General features: G+C 47.8%; 3 protein-coding genes and 1 pseudogene across 3 annotated transcripts in view; 2 read left to right on the top strand and 2 right to left on the bottom strand.

Moving 5' to 3' along the window:
- LOC131260512 (FERM, ARHGEF and pleckstrin domain-containing protein 2) overlaps positions 1-1,235 on the top strand; it is a 28,958-nt gene extending 27,723 nt beyond the window's left edge. The window contains exons 13-15 of the mRNA XM_058262254.1: positions 24-181; positions 255-514; positions 588-1,235. Of these exons, the coding sequence (XP_058118237.1) occupies positions 24-181; positions 255-514; positions 588-684 (515 nt within the window). The 3' untranslated portion in view covers positions 685-1,235. The remainder of the gene's footprint in view (positions 1-23; positions 182-254; positions 515-587) is intronic.
- On the bottom strand, positions 1,231-4,326 carry LOC131260513 (integrator complex subunit 4). The gene is made up of 4 exons (XM_058262255.1): positions 4,258-4,326; positions 3,439-4,196; positions 1,767-3,372; positions 1,231-1,701 (listed from the first exon to the last, which is right to left on the bottom strand). Exons 1-4 carry the CDS (start codon positions 4,306-4,308, stop codon positions 1,291-1,293), a joined length of 2,826 nt encoding a protein of 941 aa, XP_058118238.1. The 5' UTR covers positions 4,309-4,326; the 3' UTR covers positions 1,231-1,290.
- A 168-nt stretch (positions 4,327-4,494) lies between these two features.
- On the top strand, positions 4,495-5,665 carry LOC131272396 (charged multivesicular body protein 2a). The gene is made up of 2 exons (XM_058274114.1): positions 4,495-5,136; positions 5,219-5,665. Exons 1-2 carry the CDS (start codon positions 4,585-4,587, stop codon positions 5,369-5,371), a joined length of 705 nt encoding a protein of 234 aa, XP_058130097.1. The 5' UTR covers positions 4,495-4,584; the 3' UTR covers positions 5,372-5,665.
- Positions 5,666-5,786: 121 nt separating this feature from the next.
- Positions 5,787-7,179, bottom strand: LOC131260117 (uncharacterized; annotated as a pseudogene).
- Between the last annotated feature and the right edge of the window lie 11,909 nt (positions 7,180-19,088).

The raw sequence follows: 19,088 nt of genomic DNA, 5'->3' as shown, positions 1-19,088 counted from the left end.
TTTTTGAATTTATTTTTCATCAGCTTCTTCCGAGGAGAATCTTGAAGCCTGCGGACTCAACAGTGCCCTCGTGCCTCAGGTTCCTACGAAGCCAGCGTCGTCGCGTAACAACACGGCCCTTCACGTGTGCTGGCATCGTGGCGTTACGATCTGCTTGGACGATCATCTGCGGTCGGGAAGGGTAAGCTAACATTTCACCCACACACGAGTAAACCCAAACTAAACCGTCGTAATTTCCTCTTTCTGTTTTTTAGAATCAAATTTCCGGTTATCTGTTGCGCAAGTTTAAGAACAGTTCCGGCTGGCAGAAACTGTGGGTCGTGCTGACGTCGTTCTGTTTGTACTTCTACAAGAGCTACTCGGACGATGCGGCACTCGCCAGCCTACCCCTGCTAGGGTACACCGTTGGTCCGCCCGGCATGCAGGACGCGGTACAGAAGGAGTACGTCTTTAAGCTGTCGTTTAAAAATCATACCTACTTCTTCCGCGCCGAAAGCGAGCACACTTACAATCGGTAATCATTTTGTTGGTTAAGGTAGTGTTCGGATTGTTTTACTTAACTCTCTTTGCCTTTTGCGCCCTTACAGATGGATGGAAGTGTTGCGAAGCGCTACGCAAGTGCAAGAAGCACGTTCTTCACCAACACTCAACTCAAATAGCAACAGCAACAATGGATCCAAATAATCACCCCGGGAATCACCGCATCGTCTTTCCATTTGCAACTCGCATTTCACTTTGTATTAATCATTTATTTCACAATCTTTCCACTTTCTTTATTGGATGGTTGATAAAATCGATCAAATTTACACACCATTGAATTGATATAACGCTGCACGGAAAGACACCGAGTCAGATTCGACAGGCATGAGACAGAACTACCCTCCGATCATTTTTCGGCGCAGAACTAATGGATGCGGACCTGCGGAAAGATTTCACAAAATTCGTCCGGGATCATCGCGAAAACATAGGAAAGGAACATCTGTGTCCGAACGAAATATTCATTATTGTTGCAAAGAGACGAAGTTATATTTATGTATTTTTTTATGTTTACTTTGAGCTGCATGTAGGAACAATTTTTACGTCACTAAGGACAATACTAAAGCAAAAAAAAAAGAGTGTGCCTAGTAGTGATGGTGGAAGAGAGATCGTGTTACTAGCAAAAAATAAAATAACAGCGTTGAAAAAGAAGGAACCGACGTTCACGTCGGTGGAAATAAAACTATATTATTAAAAGATCTACAATATTTAGAAGAAGTTTTATTTTAGGTACAATGTTTTAACGTTACACACTTACAATCCCCTCTTGACCGGCTTGGGAGCAAAGTGCACCTTCACCGGTTTACAAAGCTCCAGCTCGTTGTTTGGTTTCACCGCGAGGCAGATCGTTATCTCGACGGTCGAGGCTTCCGTCCATACGCCGTGCGAAAGCAAAACCTTCGTCCGGAGACGCCACTGCGATTCACTTTCACCCTCCTCCGTCATAACCTTCTTGAGGTCACGCTTACGCGGCACGATGATGTGCACGTTCTGATCCGGATACTTGATTTTGAGGCGCAGATCTTGCCGCTGGCTTTGCTGAAGGTTCTCCAACTCCGCCACGAAGGGTACGGCCGCAATCAGCCCTGCCGTTACCTTGATCACGTTATCGGCGCTGTAGGACGATTCTGTCGGTTCAATAATGCGTGCCTTGCACATTTTGATCTGCAAATGGAAGGCAAAAGTAGGCGGTGATGGAAGAAGAAAAAGCGTGCTTTCATGTTACTTACATTAGTATTAATCTGCGGAATAACAACAGGTGCGGCCGTTTGAACGATGGGAAGGATTTCCCGGTACACACGACCCGGCTTCGGATCGCCAACGGTGGCCAGCTTGATCAGAATGGCGGTAGTAAATGTGTCCGCAATGAGTTTCGTGTTCTCCTGCAGAAAGCTACTCGTATCGCTCGCAATGTGGAGGAGCAACTGGCACGGTCCAAGGGCGCTCTGCGAGCGATCCTTCACGATCAGCACCAAATTGAGGGCACTGGCTCGCAGGCACATCTGTTTCACGAGCAGCTGATCGTCGTTGGTCAGGTTGGAGAACAGGTTTTGCAGCATGAGACACTTTTTGATCAGCTGCAAAAGACACTCCTTGATGGGGGCTTTTATCGAAAGCCCTGTGGCGGCCAATTGAAGTTGTTCCATCTGCAACTGTGCTCCGAAAAAGACCGAAGTAAAGTTAGCAGTTCCAGAGAATGCGGGATCGATCTCGGCGAGTCGATCGAGATCGTCCTGGGCCGCTTTTAGAAGGGCCTGTCGTGCCTGAGGTGCAGAATACGCCCGCTGTATGTTACTCAACAGCGTCTCGAGGAACTGCCTCGATCCGGTTGAGCCGGTCAAGTTGAGTTCTTTCGCGTCCCCTCCCATATCGAGCCGAGGGACAAAGTTTGGCATCGTATCACGCAGATATGCGTAATGTTTGATTGTTGTTTCTGGGAAGAGACTCAGCATCGCGGGAAGGTGTTGGGCGGCATTGAACAGCATGATCAGCACACACACGTACGCCGGATCTTCCACATCACGTTCGGCACTGTCGAAGAATGGATGATCCTGCAGTTGTTGCGGTGTGATTGACATACAAAGCTCCGGGTGTTTCTGACCAACGCGCTGCATGCATCCAAACGTCGAAAGGCGATCTTCCGGGTACTTCAGTAGGACATCGAGTACCTTCTGAACGACGAGCGTCAGACAGGCCTTCGTAGACACTTTGCAAGCGCCGAGCATCAGATGGAGTCCCTCTCGGACCTCCACCGAGTAGTCCTCCAGTGAGCTGAGCATCGTCTCAAGCTGATCTTCGCGCAGAATAATATGCCTCGAAATGGCGGTCAAGCTGTAGATCGCTCGAAGGCGCACTTCCTCGATTTCGTCGTTAAACATATCGACGAGAAAATCGAGTGACGTTACCGCAAACAGAGGATTCCTCAGCGCGAGCTTACACATCGAGTTAACGGAAGCCGTGCGTACCTCAAGAAACTCGTCCTCCAAACCTTGCACCAACGCTCCGCAAGCACCCGACGCCATGAGCGACACCGAGTCGGCACTGACGACTTCCTTCGGGGCATCATCGGCCCACTTTTTTCCGCTCGACCATTCGCCGCTCGCAAAGTGAGCCGCACTGCGTTCGTGTAGACTCCGCTTCTTGCGCATGTTGCTCATGAGCTTTTTGTCCAGCGTCTGGTGGAGAAACTCGTCGCTTACCATCGTCATGCCACCGAGCAGTTCCGCCGCTTGGGTGCGAATGTTCATCGAGAGGTCACAGATTGCGGAGCAAACCTTTCCGAATGCGTCATCGATCAGCCGGACCTCTTGTTCAGAGTCTTGTACTTTGATCATTCTGAAACAAAAGCGAAACCTCTGGAGTAAGATAAGTTCTTACTGATAAAGCTCTTGTTGTACTCACTCCTCTGGATGTCGTACTCCAAGCTCGTACACCATATTTAATGCTTCCTTTCGAACGCACTCGTAATCGTCCGTGAGTGAAACGCACGCTCGTGGATAGAGAGATGGCGGCAAGTGTACACCCCGCAGCCCGAGGGTAAGCATCGAACGGAACGCCTGTGCGCGAACCCGAGCATCCGGAGAATCGGTATACTTTCCGATCAGTTCCAGGCTTTCCTTTTCCGCGTCGGAAACGAGGACAAACACCCCGAGCAAGAGGATCGCGTGTCGCTGGACATTGTGGCTGGCAGAGAACAGTTTCACCTTGGCGAAGAAAACCATCTTGTTGATGTACGACACCGAAGGAGTGAACGATTTTCCGATTTTCTCCAGCACGTTCAAACCCTGCGAAATCACCTTGGCCGATTTTTCCGTCTTCAGCAGCTTGATCACCTCGTCGATCAGCTGCTGACCATCCATGCCGGTTTCGGTTGCCAGGTCAGCGAACAGCGAAAGAATCTTCACCCGAACGGCCGATTCCGGTTCGCGCTGAAAGTGTTCGGCGAGTTTGGTGATCGCTTCCGGAAACTCATTTTCGTCGAAGTGCATCGAGTCGGTAATTTTAAGCAAGATCTGCAGCGCCTCATTGCTCGACGCTTCTTCTAGCAAGTTCACGTAGGACAGGATGGACGTAAGTGTTCCATTCGGATTACAGGCATTTCGGCGAATCCTTTTGTAAAGCCGGTGAGTTGGAATCTGGGGAAGTATCGTCCCAGTATCCTATCGGAGAAGAGACGTTCCATTAACATGCTGAGCTCATTCTTCATTTATTTATGCTTACCGGTATGGATATTGATACTTCTGCGATGGATCTTTTCATTGTCACTGCCATAAATCTGCGAAAAACGAGGAAAAAACCAACAATTTTGCAATAAACAACGCAATTCTGCTTGTTTATTTACGATCCGGTTTGCTATCGTTTGACAGCTTGCCGTCACGACCATTGAATGTCAAACGAACGTCACCTGATATTGCATCCCTTTTGTATGACTCATCGAGTCACAACAAAGTAGTTATAAAAACAACACCACGAACGGACCATCGCAGCGAATTAGTGTTTGGTAGTGTTTTTCACTAGTTTTCTCGTTGAATTCAAGAAGAATAAATCATGGAGTGGCTTTTCGGAAAGCGAATGACGCCGGACGAGATGATGCGCAAGAACCAGCGGGCGCTCAATAAAGCGATGCGAGATTTGGATCGGGAAAAGATGAAAATGGAACAGCAGGAGAAGAAAATCATTGCCGACATCAAGAAGCTGGCGAAGGAAAACCAGATGGACGCGGTGAAAATCATGGCCAAAGACCTCGTCCGGACGCGTCGGTACGTGAAGAAGTTCATGCTGATGAAGGCCAACATTCAGGCCGTTTCGCTGAAAATTCAAACACTGAAATCACAGAACGCGATGGGTGAAGCCATGAAGGGCGTCACGAAAGCGATGACCAACATGAACCGCCAGCTGAACCTGCCACAGATACAGAAGATCCTGCACGAGTTCGAAAAGCAGTCGGAGATTATGGACATGAAGGAAGAAATGATCAACGACGCCATGGATGATGCGATGGAGGACGAAGGCGATGAGGAGGAAACCGATGCCATTGTGTCGCAAGTGTTGGACGAATTGGGCCTGCAGCTGAACGATCAGCTGGCGGGGCTGCCTCAGGTGCTTATCATGTTGATGGCTTCGCTTGAAACTTTTTTAGTTCGGGATTTTAACCTTCTTTTTTATTATTCCCTTTCCTTAGGCGTCTGGTTCGTTGTCGGTAGCCGGAGCAAAAACTCCTCAAGCAGCGGCCGTTGGAGCGGCCGGCGGAACCGGTGGAGGCGGTGCAGGATCACCCGTATCGGATGCCGACGCAGATCTTCAGGCTCGCCTGGATAATCTCAGAAGAGAATAATAGTCGTAGAGCGTAGGAGAACCAGCTGCCTAATACTTCGCATGCCTGGCGTGTTGAAACCCACTATTTTTTTCTTATCTCAAGCAGAGTCCAATGATTTGTATGAAGCTTGCAAGAGGATCCGCGTTATTCAGGCTTGAAAAGGACGAGTTTTTGAGAGTGTGTTTTTATTTCGTTAAATTATAAGTTGTAACACTATTAATGCTTCGAATTTGTGAACAAAAACAATGCATGGATGTAAATATGGAAAATAAACGATTCGTACCATTTGGCAATCTTTGTCAAATAGTATAAAGTAAATTTCGATGGCTCCAATGAAAATAACGTACACAGGGAAAAAATATTGATATCGTGGTCGTGATCGACCGAAAATTGTATTTATATAATTCTTTTCAACTATATTTGGGATTGTCATCTAATGCACGTACATTGAGCGCCTGTCCTTAAGGACTTCGGGTACAGTGAAGGTGTCGTACAGATAAGACGAGGGTTCGTTGTACAAATTGTGACCCGGTGTTGCGGTCTGCAAACCGACGAGAGGACCCCGTTCTCCAAAGCTCGTCAGTTGTATCTCGTTCAGGAGACCTTCGACCGTACCGTGTAGACTGATGGCCGATGCAGGCTGATGTTGCTGTTGCTGCTGCTGAGGGAGATGTCCCGTCGGGGAGGATCCTATCAGCGAGACGTTGGTCTGTTGCTGCTGCTGCTGGAGATGGGGTATTTGTACTTCGCGGCTTGGCGGCGTAGTAATCGGCCAGATCGTAGTTGGTGCTATCGAAGTTAAAGCAGTCTACCGTCGATTCGTACGTGGCACTTGGGTCGCTGATGTCGGGCGCAAGTGGAACGGGCGACTCGAGTGCATTCGTGTCGTTCGACCAGACAATTCCATGCTCCGGCGATTCGTGTAACACAGTGAGGGTGTAGATCTGACCATCGGCCGAGTTCGGTGCTGGAGGAGGGTCTGCAGCGGTCGTGGAAGCTGCCGGCTGCGGAAGACTGTCGTACGTTGGCCATTAGGGCGTCATTCCAATGACTTAAGAGTGCAGTCGTTGGTTCATCCCGTCCGTACGTGAAGGTCCCCAAATCTGAGAAGCGATGAAGAGATTGTTAAAGGTTAGAGAGAAGTGTTGGTCAAGAGTTGTATGCGACTGGGTACAAAACAATAACACTCCGAGGCTCAAGGAGACGCCGAACGAAGTGTCCTCAACGAGATGTAAAATATGGAAGGTCGAAACCTTCTGGTTGTGTTCTAGCGATCGCTTCGTATATCTTGTTGCACTACATCATCGCTCTTAGAGGAAGCATCTGTAGATCACATCCATTTTACGTCCCTGGGAACATCATGGGCTCCTTCGGTGGCATCTTCAACATGAAGGTCAGCCTGGGAAATAACGGGTCCAACACCCACACCCACGGATATACGGAGAAGTGCAATTTGTGCAAACGAAACTATTTATCCAGATCGGGTAAGGTACGAACACCAGACTGGACCTAACTGTGTTACCGTTTCAGACGTGCATGATCCAAAAGATCGCTTCCTCAGCCTAAGCCACGAGATTACCTGATCGAATCCTTGCAGGGGGTTGTTTGCTTGATGCAAGCTGAAGTGGATAATGAAGTGCAGCCTTACTCCGGGATACTCCAAACGATCCCGCCAAAAGTCGATCATCTAACGGGTGATGGCCACCTCCATCCCTACCTCAACCTCCGCCGATGGGATTGAGTGGATCGATAAGTTCCCACTTGATGGCATTTTCTCCGCTGGTCATCAGCCCGAGCGCGGACCTCGTTTTCGGATCCGTTAACATTTTTATGCGGGCGGGTGGGATGGAAGAAGCTGCCAAAGAAAGACGAGATGAGATTAGTATTGCCATGAAACATTACCCATTTGTTCGATGGCGGCTTGGTTGCGTCCTAACGTAGGCTAACTGAAGAGGAAAAGTGTTTCTAACCGACACCAGTCTTCGTCGTTGTCGAGAAGGGATGCAAAATAAAAGAAGAGAAAACTAAAAAGACACCTAACGGCACTCAAGCACATCGGCACATGGTGGACACTCGTCGTTAGTTGGCGTAATAAATGTTTTAGACGGTGATAATTTACACATCATTTGTTAGTTGTCATCTAGCCGTCCTCTTGATGGTGTTTATTGTTGTTTATTAGTATTTAACATTTTGATTGTAAACGTAAACTTTTTCCTCCCTTTTTCACTTCTGCCGGGCTTCGAGACGATCATCTCTCCTCGCCGCATCTCAAGGAGGGGCACACGTGAGGAGCAATTATTGATCGTAAAACAATGATTACTTTCATTGAAACGTACCGACCGCACGGCCATCTTGAGTAGCCGTTGCGTACGTGAAACAAGGCAAGTAATTACGGTAGCACCGAAGCAAAGCCCAGGAGGATGGTTAACGTCCACTCGAATGGCATTCAAATGATAAACGGTATGGTCAGGTCCCGGCTGGGTCGTTTCGCTGCGTTGGCACTTGGGCTATCTTTAAATTCGTCAACTGACATCTTGATGTTCGTCTTCGACGGGAATTCCATATAGGGAAGCCAAGAGCCACTGTTCCCGGTTTGGTTTTGGTTAGATTACCAATGAGGACATGTGTTAGATGTGTTACGTTTCTAAAAACCAGCATGTGTTCGACCAATGATGGTAACTTAGTGCTACCTTTGCGATTTTTGTGTAAAAGATGTGTCTTTGATTCTAGGATAGTCATAAAATTATAACAATTAATTATTGTAAGATTCTATGACGTTTCTATTGGTTTGGTATTGGTATTGAACCAATTATAAGAAATAATAATGAAAACTTTCAGTTCAATTATTACAGCTTCAATTAAAAATAATGCAGCAACTTTGTTGCGAACAACGGTACGATCATTTGCAACAAAAAATGAGAAACAAAAATTTAAATTTGAACTACATACACACACATAAAAACACACACACGAGAACGACTGTCCACTAATTTAACCACTTACTTCTCTTTATCGATGCCCCAGAATCGATGCGATCATGGCAAAATGTTGTTGTCCCGAGCCGACCCACCAGAATGGGTTAGTTGAACTTTTTGGAGGGATCAGCTCGATCATCCCCACCACCCTCTCCCCCTTCACCAGTACCTCCCTGGCATGCTCCCTTGGTGCATAGCAATGTGCGCAATGTGCATCCAATCGAAACCATCAACACGTCCGCTGATCTTGTCACTTCGTTAAGCTTTGAATGACATCCCCATTTCGTTTGGGGAGGTTTTTTTGTTTTTCCGCACACTCACAGCTTAATGAGTTTGACGATCGCACATTGATGACTCGATCGTGTGGATGCAGCAGAAATGCGCCTTTTGGGCTCGCCACAACGCATCTGGTCGCCGATCGGAACTGCAATCCGGAGCTTCGGACTGGCCACTTTCGGCGGATTCATCGGCCGGGTTTTCGTTCGCCGCTGCTGATCCCGAGATTAATTTTGACGGGCGGGAATAAAAAGGTAATGTTTACTGGTCATTACTGTCACGGGCGGGTTTTCGGTTGCCCCAACCAAAAACCGGCCGGGCGTCCAGTGCGTTGAACCGGTCGATGAAATGGACGATTTTGAGGTTGGCAGCAAGTTCGCCAAACAGCAGGGAATTTTGTAGTTCGGGAACGGCATGAGTGCATCGCACGATAACGGCAAGTGTGTTGTGATAAAACAGCGATCAACTGCACAACTTCTTGCTGCCAAAAGGCGCAAATTAAACAAACGTACCGTTTTACTTCGAGGTACTAACGTTGGAAGGCCTAAAGCCCCCTCGAAGATCCGGTTCCTCGCAAAAGAAGATGTTGGTCGAAACGATTATCCGCAAAAATCTCACTCGATATAATCACCAACCTATCAAAAACCTACGAGCCGTGCTCATCTTTGATTGGGAATGGAACTTTAAAGAATCGCTTTTCTGAGGAGAGAAGCTTTTAAAGCAGAGGTTTAACAAACCAGTTAAAGCCAGAAAATCGTCACTCGCTGAGTCAATTGCATGAATGTTTATGTAAAAATAAAGTGTTTTCTGACGCTACGACTGCGCGTGAATGTAATTTAATTTGGCAACCTCTTCTCTCTCCGCACGCCTGTTGCGAAAAATATTAAAATAAAATGGCAGACAGGCAAAATGCGCGAGAAAGCTTTCCTCATTTTCATCCACAAGAAGATGAAGTTGAATTTGGATGGTGATTGCTTACTCACTCTCACGACAATTATAAGAAAATGTTCCTTCTCCCTCTGCATAATTGTCACCGGAATTGTGTGTTATCGGTGGCATCACTTTGACCGACGGCGATGTCTATCACCTTGGGAAATTGGTGTCTGGAGCCAAAAGGGATCTTTTTGTTGAAATTGTGAGTTGAAATGGAGTTAAGAAATTTGCAAAAGAGTCGCAAAGTGAATGTGTGATTTTTGTTTAAGTGGAACCTTTTGGAACAAATGTTTGCAAGCGCAAGTTGTTTGACAAGTAAGAAAACTTATAACCAAAGTTGAATTGATTGGTGATTTGTGAAACGTGTGTGTTAATATTTTTGAGTCGTTCGCATGGGCCATTTAAATTAAACTAATCAATTCAATTAAGACAACTAAGAAGTGACTACTAACTTCACCCTAAAACCAACATAATAAAAGCTACCAACAAAAGTGCTGGTGAATGTAATTCAATTAGTTAATTTACATTGTTTCTCGTTTCGGCATTTCGGAACATTTCATCGGCGATCGCTGGCTAAATGGAGCGGCACTGGGCAGCATAAGCCTCCGTCCCTCTTAAGGGGCCTTTTCGGAGTGTTTCGGTCAAATGTATGAATAATAATGATGTTGGTGGGCAAATAATGAACCAGGGAGGGAGGGCCAGTTTTTCCCGGCGCCAGTTTAGTGGAGTGAAACCGTGTTCGTGGAAAATTGGAGCGCTTTTCGGTGCGCCCGGGGGTGTCATCAGCCGTCGAGCGTGGAGTGGAATGCATGATTACCGAAAAGCCCTTCGGTGCGTGTTTTCCGAGCGTGTGTGAGTGTAAATGTGGGTGGGCAAATGGTTATGAGGATCTCGCATGATGAACGCGTTGTCTAAAGAAGCATTTATGCAAAGTGCCCGCGTCAAGGTGAGTTTGAATGTTTAAAGCATTAAGATGCTTTATAATTACGTACTTTACTTTCAATCGCAGAATGTTTGAATTAGTCTTTCCTACTGGAAATACTTTGGTTTGCCATTTTTATTTTGCATGCCAACAGATTTAAGGTGGTTTAATATGGCAAAATACTATTGAACATTTCACAATAAAGATTTTTAAAATAATGTCACGATTGATTAAAAATATGATTTAACATCAAAGGCGCCTGGTTTCACTTGAAAAAAGTAGGACGGCGGACGACGCCACGAATGGGCAGCAGTTGTTTAAACCGAACCGGAGACCTGACTTAGGCTTTTCTCCCCAAAGCCCTTCAAATTCGCGACGATTGACGCGGCTCGACCATATCAGGATACGCGCCAGTAAGGCCATATTTTCTTTCCCGTTTATTGCCGGATCTGTAGATTTATTGTTAAGCCATGATAAACTCACAACCTCAATCATCACCATTCCCAAGCGCCACAATCGGCGTTTGTTTTGAATTGTGCGTGCTGGACAAACCCGAAAGAGGGTTTGAAGTGGGTTAAGCAACAGCAGCAGCATCCCTATGCGCGGCAGTTTTCCCTATCCTTTCTCCCTACCCCGTCCACCGCATTCCTTCGTCAAAGGAGGTCAAAAGTCATCGCGGGGCTACAAAACTGGACGCGATCGCTGCGCGGATGTTTTTCCGCCTCGGGCGCATCGGTGAAGAAAGGTAGTAAGCATTAGCCAGCTTGCGTGTGCATGAATGTGTGTGGATAAAGCGGATTTTCTTGTCAAGCCGCATTTTCTGCAGCCCGAACCCTCTCCGGAACCGGTTCGAGGATGATCGCGAGCGTGCGCCAAAGCGCGTTCTATTATATTTTCGCTTTCATGCGCGAGGAGGACAGGAAAAACACACCACGGCGAATGAATGATGCAAACTATGTGCGCCGGATCCTAACGGGACCGCATGCGAAATGTGTTGGTTGCTTACATTTTCTCTCTCTCCTGTCTTCGGTTTGTTAGTTTCCACGAGGAATCCTGCTCCTCTGGACGCCACCCCAGCGATTTTCCTCCACCCCGGCGTGGAAAACGATACCTGCTTCGTTCGGCTGGTGCAACCCTGGGCTTTTTAACCGACTTTCACTATTTTTCACAGACGGTTCGGGGACAATTTTCGTGCGCAAACACATGGCCGAACGGCGGGGCGTAATAAAGTCACAAGGACGCGCCTCCGGCGGTGCTGGCGGAAGAGGTTGGTGGACGAAAATATGTACATTGTATAAAATGGCACAGCGAAGGCGAAGGTGGTACGTTTCCTTCCGATTGGTAATTAAACGCAAGCCAAGCCAAGGTGTTTTTATATTTCTAGGCGCGGACCGGATGAAAACACTAAAAACGAATCTTGAAAACAGGCAGTCGAGCGAGAAAAATGTGCGAGACTCGCATGTGGATTAAATGATCGTATAAAACAGAAGGAAAAACACAACCAAACAAATAAATGATACAAATGGGAAAAAAGGAAAAAAAAGGAACCAACATTTTAAATCATCGCTCAACACGAAATGAATCGAAATGAAACCAAAATATCACCTCTTTCGAACCGTGATAGCCAACCTTGACGCACCTCGCATGTCATTCCGTCCGTGTCCGTGCGGTGGAGAGGGAGGAGGGTTGACTCCACCCTGGTTGTCCGCCCAGCGCACCTCTGACCCCGCCGGGACCCATGCTGGTCAAGGCTTTTCTGGTTCAAATGCCAATCCGTGGCGTTCGCTTCAGTTACGCGTGTCGCGCCATTTGTCGCCGTGTAGATTGTTGTAGACGAAGTCGTTTGCAGATTTGTTCCTTTTTCTGCTGTATTAGCTTCCCGCCAGTATTTTGCCTGGCAAGTTTGCGAATTGCTCCCGCCCGGCCTTCGGCTTCATCACTTTTGCGTGCTTGCGTTTCCCGTTGTGAGGGAATTCGGGTCTGATCTGTTTTGGGCAAGTTTTTTTACCCTCGAACCAATCCTTCCTTGCTGCGGTTTAGGATTAGCTCGGTCGTTTTTGTTGTTATTTTGCACGTCCCTCCCCCTAACAACCCTCCATCGCCGGGGTGGTTTCGAGTTTCGTGTCCCCGAGTTCTTTGGGAGAAGATTTTTTTATGTTGTTTGTTTCATGTTTATCTCCCGCCGGCGCACGTAGGTGAGGTTTTTGTGGCCTTTTTCTTATGTGTGTGTATGTGTGTTGCTGCTTTTCACTCGCAAGAATCTTAATTAGTTTCAAATAACGTGCGCGTGCGACCTGAAACCCGCCTTCCCCCGGCTTTCCCTTGGGAGGAAACACTTTTTGGCGACGAAGAAGTGCGTTTCATGCGTTCGTCTTTGTGGCCGCCTTTTTCCATGTGTGCTCCCTCACGAAAGCTTCCGTCCGAGTTTTCAATGTGAGTATGCACAGTTTCGTCCCACTTCCCGCCCTGGAAAGCCTCCCCTTCAATGTCTTCGTCGTCTTCGAAGTCGTCGTATGCGACCTCAACGGCGTGACAAGGTAAATTTCATCTTCCCCAAGCGTTCGGCTCTACTCGCACTCCATTTCGCTATAGGTGTTCTCACTCTCTCTACCTCTTTCTTTCCCCTACCTTTCCATCTCTTACTCCCCCTCAAGACGGGGTTGGGGGGTTGTTTTTATGTTGGGTGCTTTCGATGATCTAAAACCATGAAAATGGAAATGAGGATTGCCACCACTTGCCACCTCCCCCAAACCCCCACCATCATCCATCATCCCTTCTGACTGAGTGGTTCCTTCTCGAGCTTGCGCCAAAACGGACGGTAGGACAAGCGACGAACCTGCACGTGGGTGGATGAGATGGGTAAAGGGACGCGCCTCGCGATCCCTTTGGAAAAACGCGACGCCAGAAACACCGACACGGGAAGGTGGCTCACGAAAAGAGAGTGAGGAAGTCAGCGAAGGAAATAGATCAAGTCCGTGTGATAAGCTTCAGCCCATGGGCTAACGTTGAGCTGCCGGTGAAACAAAGCAGCAGCGTTCGTGTGTGTGTGACCAAGGAGTACGTGGGTAGGTGTGAGAGTTGGATGCCCGAAAGATTTCCCTGCCCACCAACCCCCCCAAAGGCTACGATTGTTGCTGTCGGGGGGCTGAAGAGCCTGCTGTAGGGTACTCATTTGGGTGAAATTAAGCGGCGTTGAGATCATAAACAACACCACTCGACAGAGGAGTGAGGGGGAGGAGAGACCAAGTCCAGCACTAGGTCACCGGTGGAAAAAGGGGGGCCATTCCGACAGGGGATGAAGAATTCGTAGCTTAAATTTCACGTTCAAAAGCCGGCCCAGTATCGCTCCGTCATCGATCTATGTCGCTCAAAGCACGAAGATAATAGGCCCAATATGACTAGTGGTTGGCAGTAGAAACGAGGGAGAAGGAGAGGGAAGGGGATTCCATCGGGATGGATGGAGGAAGCAGACGAAAGTCATGACGCCCGTTGATGGGGAGGGATTGAATCCAGACACCGCTTTTTCATTGACTTCATCCTTCATCATCACTCGCACCAGGCAGTGTGTCCGTCGGTTCTGCTTCTTCTTGTGTTTTCCCGTCCTCACCGAAGACCTTATCCCGCCTTCTACCGTCCCTTTTCCGCACCGGGAGTTTCAGTCTAGTTCTCAGATCCTCCTACATTTCCCACCCGGTTTGGGCTTCCCTTTTGGACAACGCCATTGTTGAAGGTCGTGCGGAAGGGGATAGGAAAAGGGTGTGTAGAAAAGAAACTACGCCAAATGTACGACCACATCATAAGGCGAGCATAATGCATTTGAAGCGACGCGGAAAACAGGCACAATCTTACGAAAACGGAGTAAAAACGGGAGGGTTCGTCGCTTGGCGCAAGTTTTTCGTTTGTCGCAATCTCAGAGGCAAAATCAACACACAGAAGTTAGGTGAAAAAACCAAAACCCGGGGTCATCGGGTACACACACGCCCGCGAAACGATCGCGAGGGGCGCTGGATGACTAGAAAATGGGTCAGCCGGTGTCGGGTTCCATCTGGGAACAGTGGAAAATTTTATTACAAAATAAAGAAACGTTTTATTGCGCGAGGCCGCCATGGTCGTGGGCTCCATGGGAAAGAATTTGCCGGTAATCGTGGATTGCCCGGCGGTTTATTTTCAATGTTCATTAAAAACCTACTGAAGCTCTCGATTCCCTGATAGCCTCGGATATGTTCGTACTCTAAATAGGTGGAAAATGTACTCGTGGAGGTAAAGTGCGATGGAATAGCGAGATCAATGTATGAAAAGCAAGTCGCGCATTCAGGGTTGGTCCGTTGCCTTAATTGTGCACCGGAAAACAAGTAAAGCACCCGACTACGAGGCTCCTAATCTGGTTAATGTCGCTTAAAGTAGTTTTGAAAGCCTTGAACCGGAATCCGGCCACTCCGGAAGGGATTCCTGAGGTTGCGTTTAGCCTTGAGGTACATTTTTTTTGTTGTGGTTATTTGCGGGAACTCAAGGTGAAATCAATGGACTTCAGTGCCGGCGGAAATGGTCGGAAAACTGAACGCAAAGCAAGGCGACGACAGTGTCGGTAATCCAAACGTAAACAGACAACCTCGTCCGGATCGTCACACCATCCGGAGCGCGCAAACGGGTTGAGCTAGTTCCGCTTTGGTTGTTCGTTTTTCCTCCGATCGCAACAAGTTCTTGGGAGCAAGATCTCTTCGCACACGATGTTGGGTCGGGTGGCCTTGCGCTTTGCGAAGAAATAGGTTACGGTGGAGATTTCAGTCCGCATCAGAACAGCATCTCTCACGCGGGAAGGATTCGGCCGACGATGGTGAGTTGGCAGCTCCCTTCGGTTGTTCTCCTTGAAGGATACATCCGTTCGTCGATGAGAATTCCTTGACTTTTCAACGACATTTGTGTACTCAGGGTCTTGGGTTTTGTTCTTTTATAAAATTCTGCATAATTCTAGGACTACCGTCGTGGGGTGGCCATTATTTTGCCTTTCGTGACTCGTCTTATTTATTTCTTTTCGCTACCATTTATCTCTCCAAGGGTTGTTTTATGTCACTTCTCGTTAATGTCGATTCGTGTGTGTCTCATCCTTGGATTATTCACTCCATAATGCTTTCGTGTTGAGCCCTTTTTGCATAACCTTATCAACATGCGCTTATTTTAAATACATGAGCTTACTGACTTTTAATTAAGAGATATGAACAACAAAGGCTTTAAATGTTAATTAGTTTAAAGTTGAGCCTTTTTCTTGTTCATGTTTGACCTATTTAAATAATCCAATATCTTTTGTCGAGTTGGTTCCGGTTGTTTAGTGTGTGTCGAAAATAGAAAATCATTGATCTTCGCGCTTCGTATCCCAACATCTCTAATGACCTGTGCACTCAAAATTAGGGGCTTTTGGGAATGTCGGCAACCGCAGGTCGGGAGGAGGAGTTCCCCACGTTTCTTGCATGTCACGCACGCACGCACGGAAAGGTGCTTTGGCGCTTTGGGTTTTATTTTCCCCGAACGAAATTAGACATAATCCGAAACAACAAACTCCCTCACGAGCACCACGAGCGAGGGCGGGGGTGTCAGGCAAAAGGGTGTACTCACAAACCAAACAAAAACCAACCCCATGTCAAAGTCACACATACGGGTGTACAGTCAGGGTCACGCATAGGGCGAAAGAAAGTTCAAAAGAAAGCGCGCGCTGGCAAAACTATTGGCAAGCTAATCTCATTCCGGGATTAAATTTCTTTCTCTTTCGGCACGTTATTATTGCTTCGGCTTGATGCCGTCCGGTTGCGGTCCGGGGGCTCTTTTGTCGTCCCGCGAAGAGGGGCATTTCCATCGGCAGGGGCAATAATAACCACAATCGTTGGAATAATAACATCCATTATTCGAAGTTGCTGACCGTCATCAGGAGCTCGTGGTCCCGACGCGACAAAACACTATCGGCACCGATGACGAGCCGTATCTTCTCCCGATCCGATCGCAAGTGCGCCCGGATGCCGGCGGTGACGGCGAGAAAATTCGTTTAATTTGGCAATCCAACCCCCCTGTGGACTTGCTTTCGCCCCGAACCATTTGGGGGCGAGAACGAGAGGGAGGGTGACCGCAGTGAACTACTTAATTGACCCCACACACCCCAGACTGACCGACCGACTGGACCGGGGTACGGTCAATTTCTTTTAATCCGACAAGAAAGTGTCCGGTGTCAGCCATCGCCTCCGAAATGAGGCTCGCGAAAGGTTAGCGCGAAGGTTAATCGAAAATCGAAGCCCCCAAATCGAGTTTTCTTTGTTTTGCCGGGATCTAGTTTCGATCTTTTTCGCCTTACGTTCGTTCTCTCTAGGAAAACAGGGGCAGGAAAATTACTTCCCTTTCCGCTGAAATGTGTGTGTAGGAAAGGAGGAAAAGCAACCGCGATTAGACTGGCGGCACCCAGAGATAAAACGTTTGACATGCAATGGGTTATATTTTAAACGAAATTCCATGTCCGAACTCGTTAGATTTCGTTTACTGATGAAAAAAAAATAAGTATATCGAAAGAGAAAGTACATCGATCTAGCTCAATATCTTGCGGTTAAAAGGAAATCGAAGGTTGCTTGGAAGGAAGTATCATATACAAGCGACAACTTATCCAACTTATCATAATCTTTGGTAGTATACAATTGAGTTTTTTATTTTTCTTATCGCTTTTGACCGTCATTTTCATATTTACATAAGTGTTTTTTAAGTGTTATCGTTCCTCTGAAATACACCGAATCAGTTTCCGAATAAATTGTCACTCATTCCTTTAGTTGAACCTGATCATAAAGAATTATTTGCTCATGATTTCCTCTTTTAAAACCCTCTGTTTCAAAACTGCAATGGTTAACTTTAAAGTATGATTAACAGACCCACTTAATCACAACGAGTTTTCGCACGAGTTCTGTAGGGATTGGTATTGCTTTAGGTTGGTCAGGGTGCGTCTGGGTTTGGTACAAAACAGCAGCTACGGTTTCGGTTGCAATGCGCGAGGGTGTAAAGTTTTTACTTGTAAGTGAATTGACGAAATTAAGCAAACAATTACACCTCGTATTGCTCACTTATATGCTAATTGTGTTCCCGGCTTTTGGTGGCTTGGTACTTGGAAAAACAACACAGAAACAGTCCACCCCTTCCTCTGTTTCTCACCTTAATCACCATACACACTCCGAAAATATTCGAGTGAAAGCATACACTGGCGCTTTCGTCATGCCCCAGGATTATCAATGTTTACGCTGATGACTCTTCTGAAGTTGTCCGCGGTCACTCTTCCGCTTCGCATTTTGACATTTCTTCTCAACAGCGGCACAAACCAGCTCTCTGACTCATGCTTTCTTCACCCCTTGAAGCACTCCGTTTTTATCACAATTTGCTTAATTTTGTCCGGTTCGTGCGTGTCCTGATTTGGGCAGTCCTAGTTTGGCCAACTCGAGCTTAGAAATTTGGGCAAGTTGTTTTGCTGCACGTTGACACTGCAAGAGAACACCGAAGCATCACTGGAATTAGCACCAGCACATCTGACGAGATCACTTTCGAATTAACACGTTGGTGGAAGATTTTTGTAGCTCGCGAATTTTAAACAACGAATTCCAAGCAGTGGAAGGAAGGAACGGACCGTGTGTGAGATAGATAAAACCGAAAAGAAGGTTTGATGTACGCCCTCCGAGCCGCAAAAAGATCGCGATGCGGCGAAACCCCTTCGCGCGACTTTCTGCTCTGCTAGGAAAAACGGCGAGCGGCGGCGTTATGCGGCGACACGGGTACCTCTAGACCGACTGACCGAGTAATACAGTATTTCTTAGATCACAACCGAAGCCGTTGCTGGGTCGCCTCTCGCCCAGTCTCTCCTCGTCCTCGCCACCGATTGCCGTTCGCCCAGCTCGCGGAGTCTTCTAGCAACTCGATGCTTTTTCTCGCTGGCTTCCTGCACCGCCGCATAGGTGTCTCCTTCCAGCCCCCTCCTTCTCCTACTCACCTCTACCCTCGGCCTGGCCGATGCTCTAGTGAACCACGGAACGCTCCCCGGCCTATATTAGTTTCGTCGCCGCTCCGATCTACTCTGATCTGCTCTCTGCGCACGATCGCCGCACGATCTTCGGGTTGCGCGGGTTGGACCACGAACCGCCGTTAAACGGCACCAGTCACTCACCAGGCACTCCCGTTTTCTTCTCTCAATTTCCACTCACTCTCGGCACTCACTTTAGAAAGCCCGAAGCTCGCGCGATCGCGAACGAAAGACTTCAACGCGCAAACAGGAGAGGAACCCGCGAATCAGCACCAACTCTCCACCGTTGATCCCGTTTCGGCGGAACCTGCGCGCGGTTCTGGCGTGGTGTTGCGGATAGTTGTGAGCCCGCTCGGATCATCCAGAGACGCGCACCCCTTCGGAACACCTACGGATCACTGCATGGGCAAATGCTAATAGCACACTTACGGAGGTGCGCTCGAGCGCACGAACCGGGCTACGAAGCTCTACTGACTGACTGACTGACTGACTGAAGGCGGTGGTGCCGATCGACCCAGCAGCAGTCCCAGCAGCTAACGGTTGTTGTTGTACCGGAGGAGCAGCCGCCGATAGGTCGCGTTTCTCTCCTCTATTCTT

The sequence above is a fragment of the Anopheles coustani genome, chromosome 3 (genome assembly GCF_943734705.1).
Source record: "Anopheles coustani chromosome 3, idAnoCousDA_361_x.2, whole genome shotgun sequence".
In the NCBI taxonomy this organism is placed as follows: Eukaryota; Metazoa; Arthropoda; class Insecta; order Diptera; family Culicidae; genus Anopheles; species Anopheles coustani.
Note: the sequence above shows the minus strand (reverse complement) of the source record. Positions and strands in the feature narration are given on the sequence as shown.